The 25,877-nt window shown below is 40.1% G+C and overlaps 1 protein-coding gene across 1 annotated transcript in view; it reads right to left on the reverse strand.

Annotated features, from left to right (window-relative positions):
• Positions 1 to 1,072: 1,072 nt before the first annotated feature.
• Positions 1,073 to 25,877, reverse strand: part of EGF (epidermal growth factor) — a 62,643-nt gene continuing 37,838 nt past the window's right edge. The window contains exons 15-25 of the mRNA XM_026079058.1: positions 22,523 to 22,690; positions 21,527 to 21,676; positions 20,327 to 20,476; positions 19,593 to 19,709; positions 18,446 to 18,571; positions 15,878 to 15,997; positions 13,563 to 13,713; positions 9,607 to 9,771; positions 6,022 to 6,124; positions 3,588 to 3,690; positions 1,073 to 1,296 (exon numbers count right to left, since the gene is read on the reverse strand). Coding sequence (XP_025934843.1) covers positions 1,073 to 1,296; positions 3,588 to 3,690; positions 6,022 to 6,124; positions 9,607 to 9,771; positions 13,563 to 13,713; positions 15,878 to 15,997; positions 18,446 to 18,571; positions 19,593 to 19,709; positions 20,327 to 20,476; positions 21,527 to 21,676; positions 22,523 to 22,690 — 1,577 coding nt within the window. The remainder of the gene's footprint in view (positions 1,297 to 3,587; positions 3,691 to 6,021; positions 6,125 to 9,606; positions 9,772 to 13,562; positions 13,714 to 15,877; positions 15,998 to 18,445; positions 18,572 to 19,592; positions 19,710 to 20,326; positions 20,477 to 21,526; positions 21,677 to 22,522; positions 22,691 to 25,877) is intronic.

Raw genomic sequence — 25,877 nt, forward strand, 5'->3', positions numbered from 1 at the left:
AGTCACTATTATCCAGCTAATGAATTTCAAATGGTAGGCAAGGTAGCAGAGTTTAAAGAAGATGTCCAGTAGTTATAATAGTAGACTTCAAAAACAGAGGACTGACAGATGCTCTAAAAAGAAAACAATATTTGCAATACAGCTGATTTACAGATATCTTCCAAACATTTTGAAAACAGCCCCAGGAATTCAAGACCAGTGGTGAAATCACTTGAGATGATAAACAACTAAGCTACAACTCTCCGTACAACAGAGCTTTATAATAAATGTGTTAGTTSTTCTTGGTAAATAACTACAAGGGAGACACAGCTGTTAGAATGTCAGCTACAAGAAAAACTGGTTTTTTTTTCCAATTGATCCCATGGATTATCCCATGGAAAAATTAATGGAAGAATCACCTTTCCCCTCAGATGCTACATCTCACTTTATAGATGTGACCATCATGAATACCATACACTCACAAACAATCCTACAGTCCAGCAAAACTGAGAAATTTAGGACTACGCTTGGTGCTCTCTTACAGAAGCAGATACAAGAATAAGACTGGTGAAGTCCAAGAAGTTTCACTAGTATGACAGCAGTGCTGGAGAGAGGCTTATAGTGTCCATGAATAAAATTTTAATAAAAAGAATCATTTTAGCTTATTTTCCTGCATCATCTTTGATTCCAGTTTCTCTGCAATTGTCCTCGTTACCCATTTTCTAGGCCGTTTTCTAAATTCTGTGTGCACAATGTATAAAGACCAGCACTCATTTAGAAAATATTTGTCTCTAACAAATCACCCAGTAGTCTGTTTTCCCTTAGCGACCTTTAGCTGCCAGCTAACGAACTTAGCAGCGTTGACCCTTAAAGTGATATTTATAGAGTATTCATTGCTAATACATTGATCACAGTAATTCTTCCAAGCAGAGATGACAGGGAAGGAGTGTCAAGGATTTGTTTGTTCTGTTTTGATTTGTGGTTTTTCTAATACACAGTTTAAAGAAAAAATAAGGATTGTTTCAGTGTTTCACAAGTTCCTGTTCTSTACTGATTTCATCCTGTCTCCTTTTCAACTCAACCCAGACTATTTCTAGTCTGGCTGCATCAGTAGGCTGGCTGGGACAAGCTCACATGGTCCCCTTTCTGGCAGGAGGTTGGAACAGACACTCCAGGGAGCCTCGTGCGGACTCTTCTCAGCTACCCTGGGCTGAAGCGATTTCTCACCACCAGAAACCTCTTGTCGGCAGCTTTTTTCTTTTTCCTCTTCTGCCAAAGTCTCTACTGCTTTGTCATATGTTACAGGCTGTTCTTCCACTGAACAAAATAGAAAAATATTATTCAAAGCCATTTGAGGATCTTCACAACAACAAAGCAAAAAGAAAGGTAATGGCATCTTTGAGAGAGGAAAGCTATGAGAGGAAGAGAAGCAACAGATACCAAAAATTACAAAAACAATTCATGTCAAAGAATACAAAAAGAGGCAAAGTCAAGAACTTGCTTCAGATTTTAAGAAACTACCTGTGAGCAAATTTCAAGTTTTTGTTTTTCACATATAAGAACAGGAAAAGGAATGTCTGTGACAAGACGACCACCTACCTGGCAAAATTAGAGCCCCTGCTCCACAGTCTTAGAATTATTCACTGACATGGTATAAGACCTTTCTTTAACACATTTGAAAAAACATCATATTATTTACCAGTCTTGCTCTCTAAAATGGTTGAACTGATTTCGCTAAAATTTTCAAATATGAAAAAAGTCAGACAGCTGTCATGGGAAATTTCTGTTCTATTAGCTACATCTGCTAAAACTATAAATAAAAGCAGAGTCTTCTAATGGGAAACATTAGGCATCCTTCACTGGACAATACACATTCTCTATATTAGTCAAACTGTGTAAACTGAGGCATGTTTTCTATTGATGAATAAATTGTGTTCCCAAGACATATCCAAGGTACCTAACAGGACAGGCAATTCTGAAAATCTTACAAGATGCCTGCCTACTCAAATATCCTCAAATATTTGTAATTTCTAAATAGCCAATGCAAACTTTGGGTTTTCTGGTAGCTTCTGTAGTCAGGAGGTAAATACAGTAAATAAGAAAAATGGTTAAGGATATCAGTCTTTCTCCATCAGTTCCCACCATCTCAGCTATCAGTAGATTCAGTTGCCATCTATAAGGCAACATATTCTAAAATTCAGGCTGGTCCAGCTGGTAGCCTCTGGGCCATGGAAGCCTATTGTGTGCTTCTGTGCTGTCTGCTGTCTTAGCACCAGGGATGGCAGGGAATATCTCCTTTATTCATCTTGTCTGTGTTTAAGCACCAAACATCCTCCAAGCAGTCAATCACCTTGTCTAACACTTAGAGCATACCTGCAGTTGCTGTTATACAGCAAAAGGTTTCTGGGGAGGTCTGGACTCCTCACACTATGAGTGCCACTCATCCTGCCTGAATGAATAAGGACTGCCAAGGTATAGCTTTCCAAAGATATATATTCCCCATCAGTATGATGGGCATAACTCACTTGCTATGAAGCATACCTGAAAAGTTCTATATAAATGTAAAAATTTGACATTATTACTATCACAAGAGGCCTCTGTCTCCTTAGGAGCCTGAAAGTATTGTTGTACCGTAATTTCTGATGAGTAATCTGCACAGCCAGGGACTGAATGGCCTCTTTACAGCAGTATAAACACAGCTTCTGCTGTGCAGGGCACAGGTCAGGAATATCATTCTTGTTTCTGTGTCTCCTCTACCAACTACTCCTCCTGCTCATACAAAGGGGAGAAGAGATACAGTAAGGATGGTTTTGAGGGGCCTGCTAAGGTTATTGAGGGAATATAGATTCACCATGGCATTTGATTCTTCTTCAGATTATAGGACTTCAGGACCTGGCTGGGCCCAGATCAAAACATCTCAGGTAGCTTCTTAGAATGGCTGCTCTYGGATATGGAAGAAAAACAGGTCCAGTAAAGGTGAATGGGCATTAAGTAATAAACACTGCATGTAGTTTTCCATTCTCTAATGTGATGGAAAATGTCAATGGTCCCAACCGAGAAATACAAGGTGACAGGGATAGAAATTCCGTCACATAAAAATTCACAACAGTAATATAGGTTTAGCAAAATAAAAGAGCAGACTTTAGAGTTCAGATTATTGTGTTTTCTCAGTGCAAAACTAGGCTTCATAGCAGTGGCGCCCCCTAAAGAGCCAGTGGTTTGAGTTCTAGGAATACAACTCACTGCTTTCCCAGCAGCACTGGCTGCCATATTGCCTGGTGACTCTCACTCACACCTCCCCTGAAAACCACTGCCAAGAGATGGATAAATTTTACAGGCAAACAAGAGCCTCCTGTCTTTCAAAAAGAACAAATGAGAAACAGGCTGGTGAGAATGCTTTATATCTCTGAATGGTTTACATTCATCACCCTAACCTGTTCGTGAATCTGAACTATAACACTGCCTCCTGTAAGAAGGCATAAATGACACCCTCCCCCCTCACCTTACTAATATCAGTCTAACACTGGTGCAAAACACACGCTACACCTGCAGCTACTGCATTAGCTGAGCAAAGCTGCTTCCCAAAACTGAAGGAAATCCCAACTCACCATATTCTGAAGAATAAGCAGGATGAAGGYCTGCTGTTTGACACTCAGTTAGATCAACCACTTTAGTCTCCAGAAAGCTGTTACTCTCCTTGACAACTGCAAACTGCAAAATACACACAAAATACAGAGAGACCAAATTAATATAAAATGAACCAGTTTCTTAAAACCCAAGAGGCAGACTAAAAGGGACAGAGCAGGGGGTAAAAGGTCATCCTGACTTCCAGGATGACCTCTCCTCTGCAGATAATTAAACTTTTGAGCTGGTGACAGTGCTAGTCTTTCTTTGGAAAGCATGCAGTCCCAAGCTATCAAAGAAGTACTCGATCTCTTGCTTTGCAAGAGAGATGTTCAAACAAAAGCACTGACAGATTTAGTGGTCTAGATGGAGAACTGGTGGATATCTGTGAATAGGTCATGCATATGTAAGCAGATGTGAATATTTAGGCATGAATTTGTTTGCATAAAATCTGTAGACTTACAGCTGTTAACACACGTGTGAATACCCCTGCCCAGAGGAGATCCAGCTACACACAGTTCTGCAAAATATCTTTGACTGCACAAAGCAGAACAACACTTGCTGGATGACAAGTCTCAGAAGAGTATCAAAATCTAGGCATGTGCAGAAGTCTACCAGGGCTCCCATATCAAAATCTAGGCATGTGCAGAAGTCTACCAGGGCTCCCATACCACTGGGATAAACCCAGCCTGAGTTATGGATATCTAACAAGAATGTGAAAAATATCCAGGCATACCCTAGCCTAAATGTTGCCTCACTTGGCAGAATAGAAGTAAAGGGAAGGATGAGTGACATTTGGGCAATTTGCAGGTGTTGTTCCAGTATCATGATACCTAGCATTTGATATATGTGATAGTGTAAAAGCCCTTTGCCTTCTATGTCAGCCAAGATGCGTAGGAGCAAGAAAGACTCTTTGGACTCCCCTTTCCCAGCCTCATGGATGAGTAGTAGGTCTGCATACTAAGAAAGGAGTGAATTTCAGGAACTCCTTGTCACTGCATACACACCACCAGTCCCCATTTCAACATCTTCATTAGTATTCCTAATGCTGCGTACATCAGTAGCACCCAAAGACCTTTACCAGAATGTTAAGGGTCACAAAACCAGCCAGACAATCTAAACCATTTGCAAGGCATCCTTTGGGATGATTAAAAATTCTCGGATTTGCAATATAGATATTACATGATACTCAACCCCTCAAACACACCCCCCAATAGATACAAACTCATCTCCTTCTGGACTCAAAGATCTGGGGAAGTAACATAAAGAGTCAAACTTTGGGGGTGAATGGATAAAATTGAGATTTAAAGCTAATATATCCATTACCATAAAAGGAAATATATAAAGCCAAATTCTTTTATAAACATGACCACTCTACACACAGTTTTTATACCTTTCCAGCTACAGCTGGGTATATAAGGCTATATTTCCTTAAAGTAAAACCTATACTAGAAAAATATTTGTGTAGTCACCTGAGTAGAAAGGTACGTGCATCACTACAGCTTATCTCCAAAGCTGTATGGGTATAAACTCCTTCAACAGTCTTTTACACTGGCATAACTGTGCTTATTCTAAAGAGCATATGCTGCTTAGCTAATGTGACGCTACCTACAAGTGTAATGCTATCTATATTACAACAGCTTATTCAGAGCTGTATGGTATGTGTGTGCACGTGTGCAGACAAGGTCTTGGACTACGTCGCACCATTCTGACATAGGAAGCTCAGACTGGGCATAGAAATAGCCACATATRCCAATTATGTCATTTTTGCCAACTTCAAGTTCCAGTTGCAATGACTTAGCAATAACCTGATGAAAATCAGGTTTCTAGAATGGATCTTATGGAGTCAAATTCTCACAATACAAAAAACAATAGAAACAGGCCAGTGCAACTAGATCATGACTGCACTTCTACCTTTACCAGTGCAAAATTAATATTGTATACTCCCTCCCAAACTGCCAGATAACATTCTAGTTCTTTTTCTTTACAAGGTAGCCTCTAATACAAAGACATTTAATTGCATCAATCCCCCAAATAAAGTTCAACATCTCATGTAGTGCACACACTTGGCTTCCAAGAAGCCTTTTATAGGGAGGGCATACTTTCCTGTGAAAATAACTCTGTGATATGCCATGTCATCACATTGCCATTTCCTTAATTTAGAGCACAGTTCCCCAACTGTTGTGTTCAAAGCTAACAATAACACTGGCTAATAGTTGCAATACATCCAGGCAGCTGTGAACTTTGAGGGATAACAATGAGGTAAGATGAACTAGGGTTCACAGCAAAGCACTTGATGACTCTAGCAGTTATTTAATATATTTAAGATGTGAATTATTTGATGGATAATCTCAAGTGGATCCCTAACGCTCTTTGATCCTTCCTACTTCCCTCTCCACTCCACATTAATATAGTTACCTGAGGCTTGTTGCAAGTAGGTGTCACGTTCTCATTGTCAGCATGGCTGCTACCATCTCTTATCGCTTCTGCATAGAGATTCTTCTTATAAAAGTTTTGACTTCTGCAACAGAGCAAAAGCTGAAACAAATTATTTCCCTTCTGGAGGAACAGATGCTGCTTCCTTTCACACTTTATATCTGTTTACAGAAGGGATATATATTTTGTTTTCTTTCATTCATTTGAAGGGGTGTGTTACTGTTAGTTACAGCACAGTGGTTAAAACAGTTAAGCTTGCTGGAAATAGACTTCATTAGAAGCGAACAAACGTTTTTCTAATGAATAACTCTTTAGAGATGGCACACTAGAACAAGCAATAGGCTTGATAAGCAAATGGACAGGRGAAGTTAAAATTATGTTAATTTATTTATAATACATCCCTCTTATTAAGATTTAGGTTCAAGCACATAAAATGGATGGTGCTTGTGGATGCAGCTGAAAGAAACCCGAATGTACTTTTGTACACCACTTGATTAACTACAATTCTGAAAGTCATTTCCACGTTTATCTGTATCGTTTAAGGAAAACAACAGCTTCAGAAAATACTATGAAATAATTAAACTGAATTTCTCAAAAATCTTGGAACTAAGACATTTTCTGGAAAAAGCATGACCAACAGAATTAGCTCAAGGAAAAAAAAGCCAATAATACAGCTGGAACTGGAAAAAGGATATGAATAGTCAGATCCAAGTAGCTGGTTCCATAAATTCAAAAATTGTTATTTTTGCAGTTAAACAGTGACCACTTATAGGGTAGTATTAAAAGCCAAAATAGGCTTCAACATAGAAAACATATTCATGATAAGAAAGAGAGCTCATTTATACTGCTTGAGATCCAAATCAGTACATACTTACTGAATAGTACACAGAATTTTCATTCCCTTAGATGTCAGCTGTAATGAAGGTAGCTTATTCTAACTTCCTTTTACTTGTCTATTTGGAATGAAATTTAATAGATATGTATCAAAGAAAATAAGAAWTTTCCCTTTATTTCCACACTGCATTCACATAACTGGAAAAGTGCATCATGCCATTATTATCATGAAAATTCAACACAGGTAAGATGTGACTTCTGCTAGAAATGACAGAGACCTGTCTCCACCATGGATTTTCCCCCTAGATTCTCTGTGACATGCTGCTGTGTGTTCATCCCCAAAGAAAAATTGTAGTTGCTCCCAGTAGAGAATAAGAGTGAGACTGCTAATATGAAGTTAAATATCAACCACACAGCCCTTAGCGCTGTCAGATCTGGGGATATGTCCACAGAGCAAAATGCTGAGAAATATGGTAAATTAGTCCATCCTGACTTTCCTGACACTGTGGCAAGGCTACTGTTGACATTTTAATCCTCACTTGCATGTGCCCACTCTGTATTGCAGCTCACAATGCTGGCATACTTGAGTCTGGTACTCAATGGTTTGCAAATCCATTGCAGAGCACTCACAGGCCCTGTCCTCAAAGGGATGCCCTGCTCAAGAGGATCACTTTAATTCTACACCTTACTTTAAAGCATGCAGAGTAACACATGCCAGATTGACTTGGCGGGCATGGGAATCTTCATGTGCGACTCTGAGCACAAGCAGGAGATGCAGTGAAACCTAGTTGACTGAGCATGGGCAGGAAGGCAAGAATTCCTCAATCCTAATCCCAGCCCTACTGCCGATTTTTGCATGACCATGGCCAATTTTTGAGGGGTTGTGAGTATCAAACTTGTGATTCAGCTTTTCTTTGATGGAAAATAAATTAATGTTTCTCTGCTTCCCAGGGAAGACAGGAAGCTCGGAGAGTGCTACAGAACATTCAGACTATGTAAACCTAAAATTAAGAATATCACAATTCTGCTCAGCAGGCTATATTCATTGGACAACACAGTGCTTTGGTATTCTCGGCCTCCAGTTCATACATTTTTCAAATTGGCAAGTGCAGATCACCTATTTTGTTTCCTCCAATTAAAAGGAGATACAAATCTGCATCTTACAGGGGAAAGAACAGGACTGTTAGACACTTAATCAATGCATTTCAAAACACAGTAGATTATGAGAAAAAGCAGTATAACAATTTCAATTCAAATATTGGTTTCCAGACTCCAGTTAAATAGGGATTTTAGACCAGTGGTTTCATTTTGATCTAGTTAGGCTAGTAATAGCTTCAGTATAAACTTAGTCAAGCATGTAATTGAAAACTTGTTTTGAGGTAAATAGTTATATTGATCAAAAGCATTTGCTAAGAAAAAAGTAAATCAGGCAGAAATGACAAAAGAGAGAGGAAGTGAAGAGTATCTTCACACCTTAACACCAGCAATATTCTGGCTATTTTTCATGAAAGTTTGTATGACATATATGGGAAATCTAAGAAGCCCACTATTTGTCTATTCCGCATGCATCATTCCACTGATTAGCTTCTCAGTTGCAGGTCATGAGAACATACTAGTCTGCACTTAGTTTTAATCCAGAGCTCTATAATCAGTTAATAGAAATTAAGAAATGTGGCATCTTACCTATTTGTATGGACTAAATATACTAGGAATCATTAAATAAAAATGCAAAATATGAACTTCCACAGATAACTACTTCTGTGATTTTTTTTGTGTCTAGCAGATTCTAATTTTAAAATTAACCTAAACCAGAAACAAAACACATGGAAGACAGGTAGGCATGCAGCAGGAGGCTCTGCCAACTTTCCTGCTGCCTGGCTTTTTATTTGTTTGCTTTTAAAGATAAACATGCATTTAAACAACAGCCTCTGAGAACAGTTGCCTGCCAAGGTCATTTYCAAAAGACTAGCTTATTAAATGCTGAATACTTTCCAGTGCAAGGGACATCAACAACATTTAATTTCACATCAGACTGGGTTCTTAAATAGTGACTACAGAGATCTTTTTTGCCATGACGAGAATCCCAAACCTGCAAAATCCATTATAGCCATGCAAAATGCCAGGGAGATGTGCCCTAGACTCAACATCCCTAATTTTACTCTTCTACTGTCAGGAAAACTGCTTTCATATTAATTGCTGCAGGCATCACTGCAGAAGTCCACTACTGGAAGGGTAACACACTTTTTCTTAATGGCAAAGGAAGATTCAGGTACAGTTCTACACTGAAAGAGAAACAAAACAGAACTAGTAAGTTCTGTTCAGGGTAGGTAAGGCCTAGTATGACTGCTTCAGACATCTAGAGCTCTTCTGGAAAATCAAGAAAGAAAGAAAYAGCATGTCCCCGAACTCTCTCATCAGCATAAATTATGGCGCCTCTTCAAACCTGATCAAACCTATTCTTCTTCTCCCTGGACACATGCCRCTCTCATTAATGTCAATGTGAGTAGTGTGGACAAGGGACATGACAGAACTTTATGAATTATTCATAGATTCAATTGCTGAAAAGCAAAAGAAACAAATAAACAAAAAACTCACACAGCAACAGAAAGGATGTTATGGCGATTTCCACCAGCTAAGAAACAGTGCAAATTTTTTGCCATTAGCCATCTGTGAACACCAGCAGCACCTCTGTCCCCCTGCCATGTGTTCAAACTGTGTGTTTGGAAGCATTACCTGTAGCAGTAGGCAGTCAGGGATCCCAGCAGGAGCAGCAAGAGCAGAGCTGCTATACAAACTGCAATGGTTATGTTCCGCATCTTTACTTGCTCAGCATTCTGCTCTTCCCACCACTCCAAATCGCTGAACTGACAGCGTTCCCCTACGTAGCCTGTCACACAGCTGCCAAAGGAAAGTGAGCACACATTGTAACTGATGGGGGGTGGAGGGAGGGGGCAGGGGGAGTCATCACTTCAACCACCTTTCATATGGATTTATCATCAGCAACCCTATGGAAGCACCTTGTTCAATTTAGCAGGGATGAAAACAAAAAGACATTAAAGGAATGACTGTTGAAATCTATAGAATTCAATAATATATATATWTWTTTTTACTGTAAAGCTATTGAGTCTTTCTATACAATTATACAGTGGGATTATAATTTCCTCATTACAATGGGTCAAATCTAGAAAAATAATTTTCTCTTAAATTCCACTGAATTTTTTTGTATTAAGTGTTTCCCTAAGATTTTCCATTTAGCAGTTTCCAACAGTAAGCTCCCCTTTTTTAAAATAGGCAATATGAGACTTGCAAGCTTTTTCAGAGTGATTTGCTTAAGGGAACCAAATTCTGTTCTGAATCCTTACTTTAAAATAAAAGAAGAAAAAAGAAGGTGCTAGAAAACCTCATATGGTTAGAAATATCTTCATAATTTAGTTGTATTACAAGCGTCTTCCATGGGTTTTTGGTTTGTTTGTTTTTACCATTGTAAAACCCAACACAAAAATATCTTACTAGGGCATGAAACCTATAAATTAAAATGACTAGAAAGTGACAAATACATCAAAAAGAATCTCGGCCCAGTTTTACTGTCCAAGTTTAGACACTTACCAAAGGTGAACAATAAACAAGCAATGAAAAGTGCATTCAGTTCTTAAAAATCTCGCAATAATGTAGGCTCAAATCCTTCCCACAATACTTATAGGCCTCGTTTTACTCAAGCCTAGAACCAGTCAAATGAGCAAAAGAAGCAGTATTTGACCTATAGCAGCTTTTGCCTAATGACTTGAAAATGATATATCAGCATTCCTTATTAAACCAGGCACAAGCACTCTCGTTCTATCACAAATTGTAACACATATATGCTGAAAAGCTGAAAATGCTCATGTTTTTGATGTAATATCATAATGAATTCTAAACAAACCAGAAGACCTAATTTAATAAAAGCTCTTACACCAAACAATAAAACATGAATTACATCTGGTGTGTGAATTTTTTTGCTAAATAACATTTTCCCGTGACTTCGTTCTGGTATTTAACCTATTTGTCAGGCTGTATTACAGCCTACATGAATGAATGTTGCCATCTAGTGTACAATGTGAAAAACCAGATAGTTCAACACTGAATCACAGAATGGTTGAGGTCGGAAGGGACCTCTGGAGACCATCTAGTCCAACCCCTTGCTCAAGCACGGTCACCTAGAGCATGTTGCACAGGACCCTCTCCAGTCGAGTTTTGAATATCTCCAAGGATGGAGACTCCACAACCTCCCTGGGCAACCTGTTCCAGTGCTCTGTCACCCTCACAGTGAAAAAGTATTTCCTCATATTCAGATGGAACTGTCTGTGTTTCAGTTTGTGCCCGTYGCCTCGCGACCTGTCGCAGGGCACCACTAAAAAAGAGTCTGGCCCCATCCTCTTGACACCCTCCCTTCAGATTGATAAGATCCCCTCTCAGTCTTCTCTTCTCCAGGCTAAAAAGGCCCAGCTCTCTCAGTCTTTCCTCATATGAGAGCTACTCCAGTTCCTTAAACATCTTAGCAGCTCTTTGCTGGACTCGCTCCAGTGGCTCCATGTCTCTCTTGTATTGGGGAGCCCAGAACTGGACGCAGCACTCCAGGCGTGGCTTCACCAGGGCTGAGTAGAGGGGGAGGATCACCTCACTCCCTTGAAGAGCTGGCCGTGCTCTTCCTAATGCAGCCCAGGATACCATTGGCCTTCTTGGCCACAAGGGTACATGGCTGACCATGAGGTCAACTTGTTGTCCACCAGGATTCCCAGGTTCTTCTCCGCAGAGCTGCTTTCCAGCAGGTCAGCCCCCAGCCTGTGCTCATGCCAGGGGTTATTTCCTCCCAGGTGCAGGACTCTGCACTTGCCTTTGTTGAACTTCGTGAGGTTCCTCTCCGCCCAACTCTCCAGCCTGTTGAGGTCCCTCTGAACGGCAGCACAGCCCTCTGGTGTATCCGCTACTTCTCCGCCCAAAACTTGCTGAGGGTGCACTCTGTSCCTTCATCCAGGTCATTGATGAAGAAGCTGAACAAGACTGGCCCCAGTACTGACCCCTGGGGGACACCGCTAGCTGCAGGTCTCCAACTAGACTTTGCACCACTGATCACAACCCTCTGAGCTCTGCCATTCAGCCAGTTCTCAATCCACCTCACTGTCTGTTCATCTAGCCCATACTTCCTCAGCTTGCCTATGAGAATGTTATGCAYGTCCCACACAGAATGGGTGTGAACGTAGCTAAACCTGGTTGGTCCTTAATTTGTTAAAGGGCTTCTACTTCCAGTACTGAAGAATATGTACATTTGGATTCTTACTAGACACTAACATCTACCACAAAAAAAAAAAAAAAGGACATGATGACTCAATTTGAAAGTTCTGCAGTTGTAGACTCTTCAGTTTCAATAGGAGAAACTCAATAAGGAGAGAAAGGATAGCTTTCAATGACTCTAAAATTTAAAACTCATACCAAATATCAGAGAYGAACATGAGTCACTCCATCTCCTATAATGGCTGTGTCAAAGGGCACTGCTGAGCGTAGGAAGCCCACAGCACAAAATAGAGATACTTTCTCCTCTTATCCCTGCATATACAGAGGTCTTCAGGCAGGAGAAACCATTCACACTGAGAAAAAAGAAAGCTTAGGATTTGACAGTGCTTGCAGGAACGGCCTACTACAGACATTCCTGCAGTGCAGTGCACGGAAGATCAGAAGGAATGGTGAGACAAATAAATTCTTCAACACACAAATTTCTCTCCTCAGTCCAGGGTTATACTTAGGGCCACTAGGGTTACTGAGACACAGACAGAGGTACCACTATCACAGAACAGCATCCTTCCCCTGCCAAGTCCTCACACTCTAGGTGAGACCCCAGGGAAGGAAGCAGGTACTGAATTTGTCCCACTGTAAATATTTTTTCCACTAGATTTTAAAGAAACATATAACAAAGATCCAAATATAATCAGCTTATACAGTTAAATTCCAGCAATCATGGCTTAGAATGATTACCCATGAGGCTAGGCTGTCACATTGACCAGCCTAGGACTGATTTCTGGAAACATAACATTCTCTGCTTTTATCAGTAACTACATTTGGGAACCTAGGCATTAGGCTTCACAAAATAGCCACAGGAGAAAGAACATATTTTTGAGGCCTCATTGCCATTCTCCTTGTTTTTAAGAGGACCATCATGTCATGCACTTTCTGTCAAGGAGAAAAACTCTTCAAATTCTAAAGGAAGCTGCTGACACCCAATTTTCCCCTTCCTGGACCCAATCAGAGAGGACAGGACAGAAGTGTTCTCTTCCATCCCAACGTGTGCTAGAACAGGTGAACACAGTAAATGAACAGCAAGGCCAACAGGGAGATGCAAGTCAGCAGGATGTATAAAGGAGAGACAGTAAGAACTTCTTTCATAAAGCCATGAGCACTCAGTCATTTAACAACTTATCTCACATTTCCAAAGCAAATAACTGGGTGCTCAGAGAACAAATCCAGTCCTACTATTAATTGCAACAGGTGTGAATGGAGTGATCACTTACAGAAACTGAGCATAAAGAGCAGAGCCTGATGATAATTACAAGTATGGGTGATGCACAGATCATACATGGAGAAATACTTCATTGTCAGCATTCGTCTATACCTCAAGAATACCATTCATCAGCACAGACAATACAAAATTCTATACTTACTTGCAGGCATAGTCTTGTAGATCAGAAACATAATTGCACACTCCACCATGAAGGCAGTATGAGTCATATGAAGGTGGGCATCCTGCAAAATCACCTTGCACAGTGTATGTAGAGTCTTCATTGTTGACAGTAGTAGGAGACACAGTAGATTCTGAAATACAGGATTTCACAAGAATATTTTATAATGTTGGCTGCATTGGCAATATGACCATATGAAAGAGTTTGAGAACTTCAAGTCAGAAAAGTAAGAAAGAATCTCTAATTTCAGCCAATGAATTATTTGCCCATTTGCTTATTTTGGTATGGCCACATACTTAYCAATTTTAGGCATATGGACCCTTAGATCAAAATAGTAAATATGTTTGATTACTATGGCAGGACACTGTTGGTTTGTGTATCTACTATCTAGTATGCTTTGTTCCTATCTATTATGCTATCTATCTATCTATTATCTATATTAGGTCTTAAAACAACAGGTCATGACTAGCTATGCACATAACATTCTAGATATGCAGTAAAAGACCCATAGAGGTTGGCTGTATTCTATTTAGATGCCTGAGTACAGATTTTTGAACTAAAACTGCATTGGCTGTCTAATTACCTATTTTTAAGTGATTTATGCAACTTATGCAGCTTTATGCTATGATAAATCTCCATCATGAATACAGTACCAGAGTCAGATATGCAGGTGAAGGGTGATCGCATTTCATGCACTTGGATCTGAGCCTGAAAAGCTTTCACATGCAGCTTATCATTCTTATACAGATTAATTCTACTCTGCAGTCATCCAGTTGATTGCATCTGTGGATGACTGCAGGTCACATTTTTGAGCTGGCTTTAAACAAGCTAGCCCAGGTACAGATACCAGCATAATTAGGGAAGCACAGAACTTTGTGGACCAAATTTCTTGAAAGGGTTTTGTAGCTTGTTCTGAACTGCACAGTCACCTACATAAACATGCAAACTAGCTAAAGGTAGCTCTGATACCTCTGCACAGCATGATCTGCAGTGCAGACATATCCTTACAAAAAAGGAGCACTTTTTTGCCTACTTTGGTGCAATAGTGTATCTATAGGTCACAACCCAACAGGGCAAARAATTTCTAGCATTACGACTTAGCAGAGCTACACCCAAGTGCTCTCACACACTTATGTCATCAGTTCTGCCTCATGCCATTTTTGTTGCAACTTCACCTTCAAAGACATTTGGTTTTTAACATTTCACTTGCAGGAGAACTGTCATGAAAAAGTACTTAGATGGAAAGGAATAAGTGTTTTTAGCAAATCCCAGATGTGACTGGATTCCATGAAGAAAATTTCAGGTAGCTAAAAGAGCTTATTAGGTAAAGAACTAAAACAGTGTGTTAACACACATGAACACACATGATCAGTTTTACAGCTGAGGGAATTACAGAACACTGTTTATAGGTCATGTGTCATTTAAAATCATCATTTCTAGGGTGACACCTGGACTACTGAGAGCTTAAGTATCTAAAAAGCAGTGCTCAGGGGGGGAATTTAGATAAGAATTCTACTTATAAAGCCRTAGCTTCCTTCTGTTTTCTGCAGTAATAAATCTGTGACAATCACAAAGTATCCTTCTGTCATTGGACAGTCAATTGATATGGGATAAAATTCACCTCTATGAAGAGGGCTGATGCAGAGACACATGATGAGTCACTCAGCTCCCCATTTTCAGAGAACACGGCTGTTGCGCTGAGGCACTAAAATGAAGGTCAGATATTCACCAGTGCTGAAGCTGCACCAGCTCCTTTTGTTAAACTCGTAATCAGATTTTCTGGAGAGTTTCAGAGCTCTTCTGAAAAATTAGTCACTTACTCAAGCAGTTTCCTGGATCTGAAAGACTAACTTATTCTGAAATATGAAATGGAACTTAAATTATGCACAGTCCTTGTGCTAGCCTTCTGCAGACAGGAAAAAAGGAACAGAGATTTTGAAAAAAATGACACAGCCTGAAATCAACTCCAAAAATGGGCTAAATGTTATCTCTGAGAAGCACTTACTTCTGTTCTGGTTTGCAAAGGGCATTAGATAGACATGTCATTACATTCAGACAGTATAAATTAGAGTTGAACCTGACATAGACAGTTCCAAAGTAAACTCAGATATAGTGTCCTTAGTTCATCTCAAAACACCTGTCTGCAAAACAGCCTCCTAAAGCAATGCTAAATGGATTCACAAGCTGTCCAGTATGTCACCACTCAGTCTTTTCCTGAATTTTATTGTATAACAATCTGAGAGCACAGTTCTTAGTTAAGGGCCACTTTGTTTTAACTGCTCACTCCATTTACTCACCAGAACTGATGCCAGTTCCAGAAACATCATCAGTGCAAGAGCAGGTGTAGTTTCCTTCTGTATTTGTGCAGGTTATGTTCTCTCCACAGACATGGGACCCCATCTTGCACTCATCAATATCTGTCACCCAAACAGTCTGCAGTTAGAAGAATGAAATGCCTCAGAGTATCAGTTAAAAGGGGCAGCAGTAGCAGCATTATGGTCTCCTAGCAGTGGGAGAAACGTAACAGAGCATCCCTCTGCAAATTTCCCTTGGTAGACAGTGGAACAGAAAAGCAACCAGCATGCTTTCTAAGCCAAGTAATCAGATCCTCCCCAGCCTCTCAGCACATGCTACACTGCTGAAGAAGTGCTCCACAAGAAAAAGGAAGGAAAAGCTTTCCCACAAAATATAATGGGTACAGAAGAGTTGAAGAGAAGACTTGTTTGCACTAGATGTATTCTCTTGAGGTTTCCAGTCCCGATTCACACTCCTGTACATGTACTACAGTACTATGAGTTGGCATTCTTGCACTGAGAAAGGAGAAGGACTACCCACCTGGTCCAGCCTAGACAAGAAGTCCAGATAGAAGGAAAGGGTCCAGAAACCCACAGGTTTATCTAGTTTGTGCAAACACTTAAATGAAGTAATCCTCTGAATCACTATAAAGAGGAATCCCTACTTACATATAACAAGAGTTTTCAGGCCTACCTTGCTCAGTCTAGGTTAGGCTCATATATACCAAAGAGGAGGTATGCATGTAGGCTTCCTTCACCTCTCTCTCACATTGTACTGTATGACCTCACCTGGCCTCCACACCTTCTCCAGCACAGCCCACAGAGGCAGCACCTGCCAGGCCAGCATCCATCCGCTCTGAGTTGGCACTTGTACTGTGGCTTGCCTTGGGCAAGTACTTATGCACCTCCCCAACAAAGTAAGAGTTGGGAATTTCAAAATGGTTTATGCACCACAGTTTGGGAGCCTCTGATTTATTTTATGAATTGTCAACAGAATACACGCACCAGATTTACTCTGGGGAAACAGACACAAATCTACTATCTCAATTTGTGTGAAACTCTTGCTTAAATCATTGGGACTTTTTCTACAGTAAAATTAACAGGATCTGTCCCAAAACAGTGAATAAAATTCAAAGCAGTTTTAAAAGTAAAAATACAAGAACAGAACTATTGCGACATATTCCAAGAAATGTGATTTCAACAAAACAACATGGATTCTTATTGCACTATTTCTAGACGAACTGGCAGATTTCTGGACACTGTTAAAAGCATGCAGGCATCTAAAACCAAAGCACAGAATCCCTTACATACCTGTTTCTGGCTCTTTATAGTACAATTCAACTCATCTAATTGAAAATTAGTTTCAGTTTTGTTGAGCTTATGACAAGATCTTATCATTTATAAAACACTGTGAAAACGTATCCGACCATATCCTAGGCTTAAAGACTGCACACAGAGAATGGATTGCTTTTCAATAGTGGTGTTAGGTACCATAATTGTTCTAGCCGAGCAACTATACCACAGACCATGAGAGCCCAGAGCTGTCCATGGACATACACCTCAGATGGAACTTGGACAGCAAGAGAAGGTTGCCACTACTGCCCATACTCCCTAACATCCCCAAGGACATGAGCTCTGGATCTCTGACCTATACAAGCAGAATGCCTTCTCGAACCCCCTGCCTCCGATACTTTCCACACCCTGCCCATATTAATAATATCACTCTAATTATTTAGTTTTCCTTTTCTGTGCTGAAGAACCAAATTCCAGTAAAGACTATGTAAGAAATGGGTCAAATTTAATGGGTTTTGAATTAGACTATAAAGGAGAAAGAAAAAAAAAAAAAGACAAGTGAGAAGCCAAGACTCTCGTAAAGCTCTGAACAAACTGTGTGCTACTTGCACATTGCAGAAAAAAAGCTTTCTGTTCCTTCATATTTACTACTAAAAGGGATTAAAAAATTAAGACAYATAGGGAATGAACTAAAGACCTGGCATTAGAGCTGGATGAGAGGATCAGTGGGTCTGATTATTAACACGACTCTAAATGCACTTGAGTTGCAAGTGTCAACACGCTGAACCTCATGCCTATTAAACCAACCTGGAATTATTTGATGAGTATTATGACACACTCAATACCTACTTTCGTTTATATTCATGGCAATGATTTCCAATAAACCTGTACTGGTTCACCCCCATTTCCCTCCTCCCCTTCACTTTTCCTCTCTCTCTTGCTATAGCTACCAAAAAGAGTACAAACAATGAGAGGAAGCATCCATTGACAATTAGAGGCTTTGCATATTGATCAGTTGCTGAGGTTGCCACACTTCAAACAGGAAGGAAAGAATGAAAAAGGAGAAAATGATATATGCCAACTGTTTGGGGGGAGACCCCCAGCCCACTGTTAATATGCATGCCCCATCACATTTTTCAAAAAGAACCAGAACAGATCATTAGGGACATCTGACAACTCCGCAGCTTGATGCAGAGGTAGCCCAAATCATTAGACATGTCTCTTATTCATTCTGTCACTGCCTCTCAAACACTCCGCAACCTTCACACATTCCCTTACCGTAACAACGGAGTCCATCTCCAGTGTATCCCTCCAGACACTTACAGACATAGCCCCCTTCAGTATTGATACAGCTTGACACATTTCGATTACAGCGGTCCATATTTACAGCACACTCATCGACATCTGCAAGAAAAAACAAGGAGAAGGGACACATTGGTCATGAAGCCATTAGGTAAACCATTAAAAAGAAATGTCTGTGTCATRAATTTCCCTCAGACTACATTGTTGTTTGTCATTTGTGCTTCTGAAGTGAAGGGCTTTATGTCCTTATTTTTGGCCTGAAATTTGACCAGAATGTTCTAAAGAGCTTAAGAAGTCAGATACTGGATACTTTCAACCAGAAGCCTTGATGTTCCACAAATATCACTTGCTTCAAAAAAATCTCCAGTTCACAGGGTATGATCGTATTCAAAACTTGCCTTATATCCTGATCTTAAACCCTACTCAGAGAGAAACAGCATGTTGAGAAGGAGCACACGAGCTAAAGAGAATGGTATCACAGCTCACCCACTCTCCCTACCATTTTTTTTTCCTTTACATAGCAACAAAGACTCCTGTGAGTCTTCGGGCTTTGCCAAAGGGTAAATTATTTCGTTTCTAATGCCTTTCTGTCTTGGCCTTTGTGAGAGAATAAAGTGCTTCCATTGACATTTTATGCAAGTCCAAAAACTGGTTTTAAAGACCACTCTGAGCAATGTGTTGTCTGATTGTTAGTCACTTTCTAGTGCCAGAAAGAAACAAGAACAGCCTTTTATATAAACATTACATTAGGAATATTAACCTTTAAGAGATTCTTCAGTACATAATTCTAAATCATACATCAACTGTCATGTCATATCTGAGCTTTTATAATTAGACAATTTTTTACAAATAAATATGTTATGCTTGTATTCCTATTATTCCCGTTATTGCTTATTAATATTAATAGGATTAACACTCATGACTCAGGGGAAAATAATGCATGTGATAATTAGCAATTTCATCTCACATGCTCTCTGCTCATCATCCTTTTCAAAACAAGCAATCCCATTGACCTTTCTGTGATAGCTTGTGCAGCACAGCTGCCAATATGAGAAAAGATATATTTTCTTCCTGCCCATAATTCTACAGTTTTCCAGAAGGTTGCATTAATGTTTTTTATTACCATAGCATGATTTGGCCTTCCTGGTAAACCCTTTCAAACATTGGCATACAGCTCCATCTTCCAGCAAAACACACTGTGCATTGACATCACATTCTAGTGCAGTGCAGTCATCTTGATCTATAGCATAAACAAAACCAGAAACCACTAAATGCATTTGAACTGATCAAAGGAGGTAGCGTATTAAAAAAACCAACAACAATATAGGGTCAAAGTTTGAAACGTATCTCTCCATAGTTAATGGTGACAAGTCAACATAATCACTAGGGCTGTCATTTTTGTCTAGATGGAGTTGAAGCACTAAGTAATATTGGAATTTCTGAATATTGTAAGAAAAACCTATAGTGCAATTTTTGATCTAGTGTCATTGAAAATATGTAGAACTCAATAGTTTTACTTGCCATTGTGTTCAGAGGTACATAACATACTTGCCAAATCTAAGGGAGGGAGGGATTTCTCACAAGTTGATCCATGTCACAAATGTTTGTTCTTTAGGCCTGGATAATATTATCAAGTTTTGCTGGCACAGCAAAGGAACATGGAGACAAACAAGAGATCAGTTCTATCTAACACAGTTACATAGACCCAGCTTGTTTTAAGAGGTTTAGCATAGATCATGAATGCCACAAGACTTCACATCGAGCATTTCTTCCTCCAAAGCCTATGATTTCTTTCTTTTCAATAAACCAGTTCAGATCCTCACATTAAATGGAAGGCAGTAAATCATCAGACTCTACCTGATATCATGATTTCAGCCATCAACAAAATATTGATTTGCTGTTTTTCCCCACTTTCAGTTTCCTTGAATATTCCGCTACTTTGTGTGCTCTGGAGCAAAGTCTCCAGTGTTGGCACTGGCACTGCCTCCTTATGCACAAAGACATTGCCTGCAAATGACAAGGAAAAGGTGACACAGACTGTTTAAATCTGCTGAACTGATTTCCTGACTTTCTATCACTTACCTCTACTTTCTGACAATCACAATGTTTTCCTTCTAAAATAAAAGTCAGTTTCCTCCCAGATTGGCCTGTTTCTGTTCCACCATTAAAACCACTCACTGGTGGTTTTTCTCAAATATAAAGGACAAAGAATGCAACTTGTTGCCCATAGTATTTGTCAGCATTGCAAACATCTCTTTTACRGCTAATATGTCAAGGGTAAAAAGACAATGGTCAGACAACAGTCCCAGGACAATATCCCAGTTTTTCTGGGAGATCTGTTCTACTTGCTTTTTGTGAACACTAAAGGAATTCATGAAAACCCRTCTTAGAAGCATTAGTCCTCCAGAAGGCAGTAGCATGTTCAGAGAAGAACCAACATATCAGCTGGTTTGATCACAGGTGGGAGAAGGAGGTGGACAGCAGTGGCAGTGCTGTCGTTTGTGAAGCTAGGGGTGTGTTGCCAGAACACAGAAATATAAGAACAAAAGGAGATGGAAAGAAGGTTTCATTCTGATCCATCTCAAGAGGAATGGTAAACTATTTTCCACTCTCACATAGGTATCAGTACTTTGTAAAATGCTCCGTTGTTCTTCCTGTAATATGTAAATACACAGAACCATAAGTTACTATACACCTGAACCATATCATGTCAATTAGCTTAATATTTTACTGGTGGAGCTTGTGATGTTTCTTGTAAGAGACAGAATTTGTTCTAACCACAATATCCTTATTAAAGATATAGAAGTAACATTATCCACACATGGGTAAATTACGTCACAGAGTTTAAATGATTCAGCCTCCTTGGGAGAAAGAAAAAGAGAAGGTAGGCAGGAGTGTGAAAAAAATAAGAAAATGCCTATAAAGGAAAACACCTATTATTTTCGTTCTTCTCAGAAACTATCATTAATTATGTAGAGCAAGGTGAATATTTTCCAAAGTTATTTGTCAGGATCCTTAAGGCTTCTTGGGGTCTTTTTTGGAACTAGAAGATCATACCTGCTATTGTGTTAGAACCATTCAGTGCATGACAGGTTTTTCCATCTTGAGTTTTTTCAAATCCTTGATGGCACAAACAACTGGCAACTCCAAAACTGTTTTCACAGATCTGATCACAGCCTCCATTCTCATAAAGGCAAGGATTTGTCCCTAATGTAGAAAGATAAAAGGGTCAACTTAGTAAGCTGCAAGTTTGTAGCTTTTTCAATCAACGTCTCCTCTTGGCTGTGCAGAGTTGGCCCAGTTGGAAAACAGTAAGAACTGACAAAACCTAGAATGTCCCTTTTGCTAACAATAGATGCATACAGTAAAGCATGGATATTAACGCCTAGCCTCTGGCAGGAAAGCAGATTTGCATACTCTCTATCAAATTAATGTATCATTTTGTTTGCATTTCCTTTATTATCTCTCCTGTAATATTTGGAGTCATAACTTTCCCTTAGAAAACATTACAAAGGATAGGGAACCTGTGATTGTCTTCTCTCAGCCACAGTCTATTGAGTTTCCTGAGGGTTTTTTTCTGCTCACAGGGAGATTGCTCTCAACAGAAAAATTAAGTGATTTGGTCCAAAACTAATAAATCTTACAAAATCTTTCTTCATGTCATTCGTTACTATTTGTGTGTGAGGGGGTGATAATAATAAATTCGGTTATATAGGAATTACAAGACCATGATAGCCCTGTGGCAATTGATCAGCATCTATTCTTGGGCATAACCACAAATATGCAAGATCTGTTAGTACACTTGGGATGCACATGCCCAGACTCTGAGTAGAAGACACCTTCTAACATAAATACAACGGAGTATAAACATAAATAACAAGGGAGTAACAGACTTCCAGTGCTTTCAATGAACACCAGTCTGACTATGCAAGCCTTTTAAAGAGCCTGTTTCTGAGAAGATAAAATGTCTCCCCAAGGACATCTATTCTATTAACATCAGCGAACATCAAGAGGAGGCTGGAAGGGAATGACTGCTTAATTTTTGCAGTATACCTGGTTTCGCCAGAGGGTGAACTACAACCATTGATGAGGGTCTCAGCATGCTGCCTCGAAGACGTACCCTGTTTTGGCCTGTCTTCTTGTCCACCCTCATTAGTGATGGCTTCGCCCAGTCAGAAAACCAAAGGTGATCCTCAAACACCGCTACATCAAAGGGATGGCCTACAAAGAAATAAGACTCCTCATCTTCAAATCTTTAGAGGAGGCACAAGAAAACATATAAACAAAATCAGTATCTGTGCATATGCGTCCTTCTATCATAGTGGCATAGACATAGCCACTCCTGCACTTTGATGTCTTGGGGATGGGTAAGTGCCCATGGATGACGGGCCACAGGCACAGGCACTTGTTATTAGTGCTCTTAGCAGAGGAGGCTACGACACATGCCAGGCTCATTTCAATCTCCAGGCTGCTGGTGACCTCCAACCAGATCAGGCCCACAGAACGCTTCTACCTCGGGACATCACCTTTTCCTGAATTAGCTTTTGGGACAGGCCTTTCAGAGGTTGAGTGCCTCCCTTCTCTGCCAGTAAATGGCCCGGCACAGAGCTGCTGAGGTATGTGGCTCCTTTTGCAGCCTTCACATAACAGAAAGAAGAGGAGCTCAAGGCATGACTCATCCTGCACAAACGTGCTGGCACAGGGCAACTTGGAAGCTACAGATCCTGCAGCCACTGACTTACGGCAAGACCCCAATGCCAGTGTGCGGTCTCCGCAAGTGCAGGAGTACACACAAGTGCAATACAATGGTCCACATGTACATATAAATGCGCACAGACATTCACTAGCCCATTCACCACAGTGTGAAATTCAAGAAGGGAATTCATTTTCCACACTTCAGCCAACTACCAGCAGTAGGCTGTGACTACTTAGCAACTGTCAGCCAGCTAGCAAACAGTAGACACAAACCATCCAGGATCATCCTGGATCAGGATCAGCCAGGATCAGCCAGGAAGCTTCCTCTGTTTTAACTGACAATGGGAACTTAGACACCAGCTTAGAACAGACACCTAACAATTACATATGGCTAACAGTAGGTGAGAGAAATCCCATCCCATGTTCAGAGTACAGCAATTTTTCCTTGGTAGCAGAATACCATCTGCACTAGAAGATTTCAGATCCCTGGTTTGACTCAAGAGAGAGGCTCAGCAATTCAGAATCCAAGGACACTTCCACATATAAGGGTAGGCATAGTTATAAATATTAACAGCTTTGCAGAATGACTGACTCTCTTTAATTTCACTGTCACAGTAGAAATGTTGATTTGTCAATAGTCCAAATGGCAACATGCATTCTTTCTATACAGTTAGAAATCTCCTGCTTCCAAGATAGCCTATGGGCAAGCTTTTTGCAGTGGAAGGTAAGAACACATACTGTTCTTCCACGGATGTATAGCTGGTCTCAGAGTGTGTGCTTCCTGGCTGAAGCAGGTTTGCTTTTTCCTGGTCCTTACCCACACTCCAAATATGCACCTCACTTTGCAACACTGCAGTCTAAGCTCCTTTCAGAGGCATGTCTTGTAGCCATGCAATTTGTGCTATGTGTTTTTATTACTGGATGTAGGCCTCATTTAGATAGAGATTTTTAACTATAGTTATCAAAGAGAGATCCCAAAAGGTATTAGTTAAAAAAAAAAAAGGCAAAAAAAGTCAAACAAGCAAGCAAACAAAACAGCAACAGATAAATTATAACCTTGGAGAAGGAATATGTGCTGGTATATCATCTTAAATACACACCACAATTAAACTGAAAAAACACTCCTACCTAAGAAAAGTTCTAAGACATTATTTAAGTGTTCCTGAGTGTTAAGTCTAAGAGCATATTTTTATTTTATTAGCATACCACTAGTTCCACTGAACTGTGCTTAATCACTGGGCCTGGTTCTTAGCTCTTCTTTCCATGAAATTTGAGCAGCTAGTCCAAGATCTAGATACTGTCTCCATCCAAACATTGATTCATGATTTTAGGATCTATAGCTTGCACTGTCAACAAACAATACGACTTCCCCCCCCACCAGCAGTTCCCTAACCTCTTCACTTATAAATACATTAAGCATTAAAAATACAAGTGCAAAGTGATCACTGGAGAGAGTGGTTGAAAAGTGGTTCATCCTGAATCACATGTAAGCAGAACCCTTTCCACAGCAGTGCAAACCCAACCCATTGCATAAAGAGTGTCTGCGTTGTTACTGACTTGGGCAGGGGCTTATAGGCTGTTTTATTTGCAGCTAAAAATTGGATTAATAGCAGTGTAGGAGAGAACCTTACCCATCTTTCATGCAGCTGTGCTGAATGAGCTTTCAGTACAGTGCCACTAGAGGGAGCCAATGTAATAAAAATTCAGGTTACAGCAGCTTGAGTATGAACAGATGCAGCCTTCCCTTCCTCCAGGATAAAACAGAATTCTTGTCTCAATAATGGTATTAGCAAAACATTAGGAATCCATGCTCTCTGCCTCTCTAAATTCACATCCCTACTGGTCTGCATCTCCTTCTCTTCTTTCCATACCCTTATTTCCTCTTCCCCCATCTTCAAACATCCGTATCACTGTCCCAAGCCCACCCCTCCTTTCCCCTACCCTTTGTTTCTCCTGTGCTCCTAACTCTCCTTCTGTGTTTTTTCCTCATAAGACATTGTCCTGTCTATTGTGAAGAAACAAAGCGAAACTTTCAAGAGACTTCAAGGTCCTCCTTTGCAGATCAGTTGCAAGGTGGAGTGTATAGCAGAACATCTGCAGCAGGGGAAAAGAGAGGAATGCTGCCAAGCCACTCTACTCTGCGCTTTCAATGTCTTACAGACTGAAGAGCACTTCTTCCTCCAAGTTCTCAGCCTGCAGACAAGTGGGAGGGCATCTGGCATGGAAGAACAGCAGCAGCTTAACAGAGTAACATTGAAGTCTCTACCCATGGCAGTTTAGGTACTGACACAAGCCAAGAGCCATATTCTGCCCATGCTTTGCCTGCACGCCTCCAAGATAAATCTGGTCCCCAGAGACGTATCATGAACAAAAGGCATTGTCTTCTCCAGTAACTAATTGGCCACGTATGAGATTCTGAAATACACAGTTTACTTTAAATGTGTTACAGCATCACYTCCTCATTGCTAACACTTCTGTTCTCTTACTCCAGAACAATGCAATTATGTGTCAAACAATAGCAATCTCAGCAATAACAGCTACCAGCATCTTGCATTAATCATTCTCCATTCAGTATCTATTATGTATTTAGAAAGTGTTCAACACTGTGCAGCTGCAGGTTCTTTGCTCAAAGACCTTAACAGCCAAGATTGTTTCTCTTCCAGCTTGCGTCAATATAACTTCACTGGCATAATAAATGAAGCAAAATCTGAAT

This window comes from Apteryx rowi, unplaced genomic scaffold (assembly GCF_003343035.1).
Source record: "Apteryx rowi isolate R43461 unplaced genomic scaffold, aptRow1 scaffold_491, whole genome shotgun sequence".
Lineage (NCBI taxonomy): Eukaryota > Metazoa > Chordata > Aves > Apterygiformes > Apterygidae > Apteryx > Apteryx rowi.